Here is a 9086-nt window from a genome sequence, read left to right as displayed (position 1 = left end):
AAAATCTTTATGAGTTACGTTTTTACCGGTTTTGACCGAGGAGTTAACTTTCTAATTGTCTGTTACGTTGGAATATTCCTTGAGTACGTCGTAGGTTACGAAAAATTGAGTTCGTGGACACGCAGTTTGTATTGATCGGAGTTTTTACAGGAAAGTTGTGATTTAATGTTTGAAGTTATTGTTCCTTTATTTTAATTATTGGTTTCTAAGGGGAAAATAGGTAAATAAGAGGAGAGAGAGAGTGAAAATCGGGACAGAGCCCGACCTCCAACCCTCCCCCTTTTCTTTTCTCTTCTCCACGAACCGGACCCAATTTCCGGTGAATCACCGCAGCTGGACCTTGTTGGACTCGTCCCCGGCCATCGAAGCTTCCTCTCTTCATTCTCTTTCATCTCAGGTACGTGATTTACGTTGGGTAGCCTTGTTTTGAACTAATTTGGGGAGGATTGCCGATCGGGTTTGGGAATTTTCCGATTGGGTTTTCGATTTCCGGCGGTCTCCGGCCGGAAATCCTTGTGATTTTGGTTCTCTGTGAAGTGTTAAGCACATTTCCAACCTTATTGTAGCTTGTTTTGGCCGGAGGAAGTGGTAGTGATGATGAATATTGGTGATGAACAGTAGCCATCGGGTTTTTCCGATTTTGGAGTGAAATTCCGACCACTTCTGCTTAGTTTTAGCTGTTATTGCAGGTATAAAGATTGTTGGGTTTGCTGTGGTGATGTGTTTGGGCTAGATAAGTTGGCCGGATATGGGGTTTAGTATGATGGCGCGTGAAACCAGTGGCGGCGTGTTGAGACTCTGTCAGACTAGTTAACTGCGTTGTGTTGTGTTGTTAAATCTTACTTGATGTTGAGAACCTTCGATTAGCATTGTTTTAGACTTGAGATTAATTGTTTGGTTGGATGTTTTGATTTTATGGTTTACAAATCTTCTGGGTTAATCCCTTGATAAATTGCTATTAAGGCTAGTGCGGAATTGATCTACTTGGTTGAGAATTTGGAGTTGATATGGAGATTTTAGAAAAGGAAATTATGTTATTTTGGTGGATAATTGTGATTAAGGATTTGAAATTGAATTAAATGAGTTATCAAGACGATCCTTGTGAAGATTAGAGAGTTAGCGAGGATGTCGATTAGTTGATGAATTCTGAATTTGAGAATCTGAATTATAAATTGAAGAGGGGGAAGTTTAGAGGAAATTTTGTGAATAACAAGCGTTATTTTTCAAGGGAATGAGTTTAATTCTTTAATTATTTCCTTTGTGAGGTTAATTATATCATGCCCAATTATTACAGGACGTACTGAGCCCTCGAGCGAGGAGGACACGGGCAGACAGCAGGATTAGCTGCGAGACTCACTAGTGAGTGGACTTTTATTTTGTTTAAATAATGCATGCAGTATGGTATTAAGTTTTTAGTTGGAATACTATTTTGAGTAAATGTGATTTTGTGGAAAGAAAAGGATTTAAAAAGAAAGCAGTTGACAAGGAGGCTATCGTTGACGCATGCGTATCTTACCTAGTTGGGAGTCCCTTCTAGGTAATAGTCTGGTTGGCAGTCCCTTCCAGACTACAGTCCGGTTGGCAGTCCCACCCGATGCGTCACCTGGTTGGCAGTCCCTTCCAGATGACATGAGGTAGTTAGTTGGCAGTCCCTTCTAACTACCTGTGGCTAGTTGGCAGTCCCATCTAACCACCGCCTCCTATTCCGGTTGGCAGTCCCTTCCGATGCATCATCTGGGTGGCAGTCCCTCCCAGATGGCATGAGATGCTTAGGAAGCAGTCCTTCCTAATCATCAAATGAGTTTTCTCTTGAAAAGGATTGAGTCGGAAATATTATGGAATCTCGCTGCATGTTGGTTTTGTTGAAAAGAGAAATGGGGAAGCATTCCATTAATTATTTCAGATTTTGTTTCAGTTTTGTCCACTCACTCTAATGGATTTTATATGTTTTCCCCTGGGCCCTTCGTTTTCAAATGCCCAGATTTCAGATTGGCCGAGATCGCGTCCAGGAACTAGAGACTTTGGAATCAGCGCTTCCGTTTTGTCCGTAGGTTATTACTTAACCTACCTTGTATGATATCGGCTTAGCTATTAGTGTTGCTCTGATAACCCTTTTTAATTTGGAGAATGCTTTTGTTTGAGTTGATGTTTATCATACTGAGGTTGTGACGGAATTCGTACCTTCTGAATGTAACATATACGCTTGAAATGTAAATATGGTAATGTGTGTTTGAGTAGAAGTTAAAATTTTAAGCATGTCCAGGTTTTGTGAAATTTTTGGTTAGCTCATTTTAGGGAGGTTCTGCCGATTTTTCGTCAGGATTTCCTTTAAAATGGGTCCCGCATGCTCGTATCTGGGTTTAGGGGTGAAACTTGGGTCGGGTTCTGTCAACTTTTCCTTCGTCTCTTCACGACACTGAATCGATACTCAACGTTGTAGATTGAGCAGAGCAATCACTGGGAAGTAGGAGGGAAGCAGGGGTTTTTGCTAAAGTGTGACTTTAGCTTCGCTGGTTCGCGAGGGCGTTACCCTTGCTTCGCTGGTTCTGTTGGTGTTGGTGTTGTGGCACTGGCAGTCAGCTCCTGGGAATACTGGGACTGGAGTACGCTCAACGGTTTGGTGGCACTAGCAGTCGGCCCCTAAGGAGACTGGGACTTGAGTGCGGTCACTGGTGCTAGAGAGATAGGTTGTAAGGGCGCGACCCAAGCTTATCTGCTGATTAAGAGAGATAGGTTGCTCCGGAGAGACTTTGATAATCTGTAGAGATTAGTTGATTGATTGGTTGTCCTTGTTTCTTCGTCCTAGCCTCAGATATAGGCTACACTGTGAATTCTCGATCCCTACAAAGGTGAAGAATATTCTATTCTGGACCAAAGGTATCGGACCTGTAAAAGCATTACCTTGGGAATCTTGGTAGATACCATAGAAATGTTAATTATCTGTTGATCTGGATATGATTAAAATAAGAGTAAAGCTGATCCCTCATTGGATGCGAGCCGTTGGGATATGGTATTTAAACCTATCCTCGCGAGCATTCTGTAATGGTGGCGCACTCATATAGTCATGATGTTATATTCCTGTTTTTCTGCAAAGCTAACTGTATCCCTTAGCACGCCTAGCATTTCCCTTCCACCGCGAGACAAACCTTCGCTGTATTCTTAGAATCCACGTGGGCATAGAATCTCATTAATTACTCGAGGTGGCCCTCTGGAGCATGGGGTTTGTCTAGGCCTTCGTACAGTATTTGTTGAGGGCTCGTCGTTTTGGGCCGTACCTTACTCATCCATGGGTCAAAGCCAAAAGTACTTTTGGGCTCAAATAGTAGGCACGAGCACGACCCGTTTATTGACCGGGAACAAGCACGGCCCGACATGATATGGGCTCGGGCCATGGGCCGGACCGGGCTTAATGTTTAAGTAAATCGGCCGGCACGAGCCCAACACGATAATAAATGGGCCGGCTCAAGCAAGGCACGAAGCACGACTAGGCCCACTTAAAATGGAATGGGCTGGATCAGGCTGGGCCGGCCGTTTGCCACCTCTAGAAGAAACCCACACCGACAGTACCCACCGAAACCCCACAAGTTCTACCTATTTACGACGCTTGGCGCTGGGTCCTTCTCTAGCTCCAACTCCGGCACCCAGACCCGGCGGTGATGAAGTTCCTTTTCCGGTCGAGGAGGAGAAGAAAGCAATTCCGGTTGTTAAGGCAGCTGCTAAGCCCAGAAGAGGTATGTTCTAATTTCTTCACTATCTAATCATTTTCATTTAGTTTCCATTAATTACTTGAATTGTATATCTGGTTGATTGTGTAGTCTCTCTCTCTCTCTCTCTCTCTCTCTCTCTCTCTCTTTCTCCCTCGTTTTTACAGATATCTCATTTTTACAGAGAGAGAAGCAGAAGAGGTAGAGTAGGGTGAGAGATTGGGGGTTTGAGTCGTGGGCTGGGAGTGGAGCTTGGTGGAGGTGGGTTGGTTGGAAATGGGATTAGAGCTGGGTTGGTCAAAACTGGAATTGGAGTTGGGGAATTGGAGCAGGGAGCTACAGAAGTCGCCGGAGCATTTGAGGGTCTTGTCGTGGAGGCCATGGTGGAGAATCCCGAATCCCCAGACAAGAGACAGAAGCAAAAAAAATAAATAAAAGAGAAGAGAGAAAAAAAAATTATAAAAAAAAAGCGAGGGGTGTAATAGTCATTTTGGACTTGTTATGTGAGAATTCGAGAGAATAAGGACTAAATTGTTTAATTCAAGAGGTGAGGGATTGAACTATTATCAGGAGCAAAGTATAGGGAATAACAAGTATTTAATCCTACAAAAAATAACTCGAAATGAATGTTTTAAATTATAGAGAGCCTCATCTCACTCTCTATATTTAGGAGCGAAATAGCTAAATGTTATAATGGAGAACTACGTAGGAGTCTGATTCAGCTGCTGAGAGCATGTTTAACAATGCTAGCCATTTTTTAGTCAAATTTTAGCTAAAGTAGCTAAAAAGTTATTTTAGCTAGCCACTTTAGAATTACGTCTGCATCAATGCTCTCTATTTTAGCTAGTTTTGAATTTATATTATTTTTTAAATGAAGATTAAATAGTTTAAATATATTTATAAATTATATAAATAACTTAAACAGAATGTTTTAAATTATAGAGAGTCTCATCCCGCTCTCTATATTTAGGAGCGAGATAGCTAAAAGTTATAATAGAGAGCCACTTAGAGCATCGATCTTTAGCAATGCTAGCCATTTTTGAGTCAAATTTTAGCTAGCCACTTTAGAATTACGTCTGCATCAATGCTCTATATTTTAGCTAGTTTTGAATTTATATTATTTTTTAAATGAATATTAAATAGTTTAAATGTATTTATAAATTACATAAAATAACTTAAAAGGAATATTTTAAATTAAAGAGAACCTCATCCCGCTCTCTATATTTAAGAGTGAGATAGCTAAAAGTTATAATAGAGAGTCACTTAGGAGTCTGGTGCAGCTGCTAAAATAAATAAAAAGCTAAACATGCTCTCCAAAATAGCTAAGGAGCCACAATAGAGAGTTTGCTAAAGATGCTCTTAGGAGTCTGGTGCAGCTGCTAAAATAGATAAAAAGCTAAACATGCTCTCCAAAATAGCTAAAGAGCCAAAATAGAGAGTCTGCTAAAGATGCTCTAAAATAGATAAAAAAAACTAAACATGTTCTCCAAAATAACTAAAGGAGATAAAATAGAGAGTCTACTAAATATGGTCTTATGAGGTCAAATTTGGATTGTGAAACAACAGCGAAACTTAGATCAGATGTAATGTCTTTTAGTCATTTGTGTGTGTGATGACTGATGAGGTCAAATTTGGCTTGTGAAACAACAGTGAAAGTTGGATTTAATGTGTTTTAATCATTTGTGTGTGTGATGAGGTCAAATTTGACTTGTGAAAGAACGGTGAAAGTTTGATTTAATGCCTTTAAATTATTTGTGCTATTTGTATGTTCAACAGAGCGCCACTCTCTTCTTAGAGCAAGTGCAGCAGTTGCTCTTTGACTGGGCACCAGCAGGGATTTGCTGATGTGTTGACCGGGTAATTGAATTTTTTGCTTCCACCGGCCCATGTACGACCAACCAAATCTTGGCTTTGCATGACTAGAGGCAAAAAATCGGGCAAGCCCGTGACATTTTTCATGACCCAATCATTTCCACTGCCAGCTCGGCCCGACCTCCACACATGGGTGACGTCATCAACTGACGCCCACTGTTGCACGCGATGGAAGAGAGAGTGAAAGACACGGACTAAGCAGAAAGGAAAGAAGCACGTGAAGGACACGTTTTTGTCACGTAGCGACATCAAATCTGCTTTAGGTGGAGACACGTGCGGGATAGCCGTTGGTGCTTCAGTTTTTTGAATCCAACGGTCCTTTAATCTGGGCCGTTGGTTTCAAACCAATTGGAGGATCCGACGGTTGCCACCAAATATATATTTATTTGGTTTTAACGGTTAGAAACGGTAACAAAAAAAATGTAAAAATTTCTCTATAAATACCTACAATTTTTTCTAACATCTCACACCCAAAAAATTAGATTTTATAGTTACACCTTCCTCCTCTTCATATAGCTCATCATCCAAAATTTTCATTATCCAATATGGCCGAACAAAGGGGAAACACACGTCCAGTGGCCGGACACGTGGGAGATCAAAGTGAAGATGAAAATACCGAAGAGAAAAGGAGATGGACGGATGAGGAAGATGTTCAATTGTGCAAGTCTTGGAAAGTTGTAAGCCAATGTCCGGCTGTGGGCACAAATCAGAAAAAAAAAAAAAAAAAAACGACTTATGGTTGCGCGTGAAGCGACACTTTGACGCAAATTGGCCCAATAGCTGATCAAGCCAATCTTTGTAGGGAAGGTGGAAAATTTTGAAGGTTGAACTCTTTGAGTGGCATTGTGCATTAAGGCAAGCGAAAAATTGGTACAAGAGCGGTTCGAATGCGGTTGATGAGGTATGTATTTGTTGATAAATCATTTAATTTATTGATACATTATAGTAAAATATTACATGATAAATAATGTAGTAATTATAATATCGTTTTAATTGTAGTAATTGCTTTTCGTTACAATTAAGATAATTAGTTGATAAATAATGATGTAATTACAACGATGTTTATATTTGTACTTATTGATTTTTATTGCAAAACAGTGAGATACATTCTTATTAAAATTATGACCTTTATATTTTTTGATAAATCATTTAATTTGTTGATACATTATAGTAAAATATGTCTTGATAAATAATGCAGTAATTATAATATCGTTTTAATTGTAATAATTGTTTTTCAGTATAATTAAAATAATTAGTTGATAAATAATGATGTAATTACAACGTGTTATAAATATAATAAATATGTGGTTGTCCTCGTAAATTCTCATATTTCATGTCCTTATGATGTAAACTTAACTCCTATATAAAGGAGTCTATGAGAATGAATAAGATACACACTTCTACCTCCTCCTATATTATGTTTCTCTATTCTATATTCTCTATTTCCTACAAACGTAAGTTTCTAGTTTATAACACGTTATCAGCATTAGTTTGCTCTAATTTTTCTTCTTCTTTGAACTCCATGATGATCTACAAGTCTTATGTTGCAACATAGTTGCTTATACCAAGGCAAATGATCTATGAGTTCCTTTTTTTCCTATAGATGAATATCGATTTTTTATGCGTTCATATAATTGTTGACAATTTATATTTTCTATACGACAATGAAAACTACATGTTCCATTGCTCAAGACTCGAGTCCTCTGACCGAGTAGTCTTAGAACCTATGGTTCTATAGATATCACACGAATGTTTTTCTGTGTGTTCCCTTTGGGATCCATTGTTCATATTTATGAACATTTTGAAACTCTGTTTCATACATGCATGATTTTTATATCATTGTTCATAAAACATACAGTTCTAATATTATGGATCCTGATATATCTCGTCTTTTCTCTATGTAGGAAGATGACGCATCTGACAAAATTGGAATTTGATCCTCTTGAAATTTCTGGCAAGAACTATTTGAGCTGGGTTCTTGATGCTGAAATTCACCTTATGGCCAACAACCTTGGAGATACCATCAAAGTTGGCAATAAGTCATCTGTGCAAGATCGAGCAAAGGCTATGATTTTCTTGCGTCATCATCTTGACAAGAGCCTAAAACATGAGTACCTTACGGTGAAAGACCCGCCTGAGCTTTGAGAAGCATTGGCTGATCGATTTGCTCATCAAAAAACCATTGTTCTACCTAGAGCAGGGTATGAATGGACGCATTTGCGCATTTGCGCCTTCAGGACTTCAACTCTGTCACTGATTTCAATTCCGCCATGCATCGGATTACCTCCCAACTAAAATTATGTGGAGAACCTGTCAGTGAAGATAGCAAGCTCGAAAAGACTTTTTCGACTTTTCATGCCACAAACATGGTTCTGCAACAACAGTATCGAGAGTGAGGATTCAAAAAGTATGCAAACCTCATCTCATGTCTTTTAGTGGCGGAGCAAAATAATGAGCTCCTAATGAAAAACCATCAGTCTCGCCCTACCGGGTCTCAACCCATACCTGAGGTGAATGCTATTTTCACTAGTGGTCATGCCAATAGACATGGCAACAAGCATGGCAATACTAGTGCTCGTGTTAAGGGACGTGATCGTCAAAGACCTATTGGTCAAGTCCGTGGAAGTATTAACCAACGATTGGATCCAAAGAAAAATGCCAAAATCCACAAAGGCAAGGGTCAGATGAACAAAGCCCCCAAGAACAATGAAAGTTTTTGCACCAAATGTGGTTGCAATGGCCATTTTTGGAAAACTTGTCGCATGCCAGATCATTTAGTGGCGCTTTACCAAGCCTCTATCAAAGGCAACAAAGCTGAAATTAACTATATCGATCAGTCAGATCCTTGGGATTCATCTGAGCCATTGGATACCACTCCACTCGACGTCTCTGATTTTTTTGTGGACAATGGACAACATATCGATGACATGATCAGCGGCGGTGTTCACTACTAGCAAAACAACAATTACCCACGGATTTTAATCTGTGGGTAATAAGACTTTCACACACGGATTTCAGTGTGTGATAGCCTTTACACACAGTACACGCACAGATTGGTGTTACCGTGCGGTTTGGAGGGGGGGTAATGCTCATCTCACACGGATTATGTTGTCCGTGTGAAATACTTACGTGGGCCCCACTATCTTTCCATAAATATAAATTACCGTAATGAAACACAGTCCGTGTGAACAACTCTATTTCACACGGATTTCTGTTGCAAATGTTTACCTATCTCACACGGATTTCTGTGTCAAATATGTACTCATCTCACACGGATTATTTTGTCCGTGTGAATATTAGACGTGGGCCCCACTGTCTTTCCATGAATATAAATTACCGTAATGAATTGCAATCCGTGTGAATAACTTCCTATCTCACACGGATTTCTGTGTCAAATTCTTTTACCCTAACTCTCACTGATTTCCGTGTGTAAAAGTGATAGCATTTATAAAAAAAAAAAAAAAAAAAAAATCTGCTAATTAATTAGGAACCAATGAAGATTCTGCATTA

The 9086-nt window shown here is 39.6% G+C and overlaps 1 protein-coding gene across 1 annotated transcript; it reads left to right on the top strand.

Annotated features, from left to right (window-relative positions):
• Positions 1-8038: 8038 nt before the first annotated feature.
• Positions 8039-8530, top strand: LOC112178491. The gene has a single exon (XM_024316629.1). It carries the CDS (start codon positions 8039-8041, stop codon positions 8528-8530), a length of 492 nt encoding a protein of 163 aa, XP_024172397.1.
• The last annotated feature ends 556 nt before the right edge of the window (positions 8531-9086 follow it).

Source organism: Rosa chinensis, chromosome 7 (genome assembly GCF_002994745.2).
Source record: "Rosa chinensis cultivar Old Blush chromosome 7, RchiOBHm-V2, whole genome shotgun sequence".
In the NCBI taxonomy this organism is placed as follows: domain Eukaryota; kingdom Viridiplantae; phylum Streptophyta; class Magnoliopsida; order Rosales; family Rosaceae; genus Rosa; species Rosa chinensis.
This window is presented reverse-complemented; position numbering and strand designations above follow the sequence as displayed.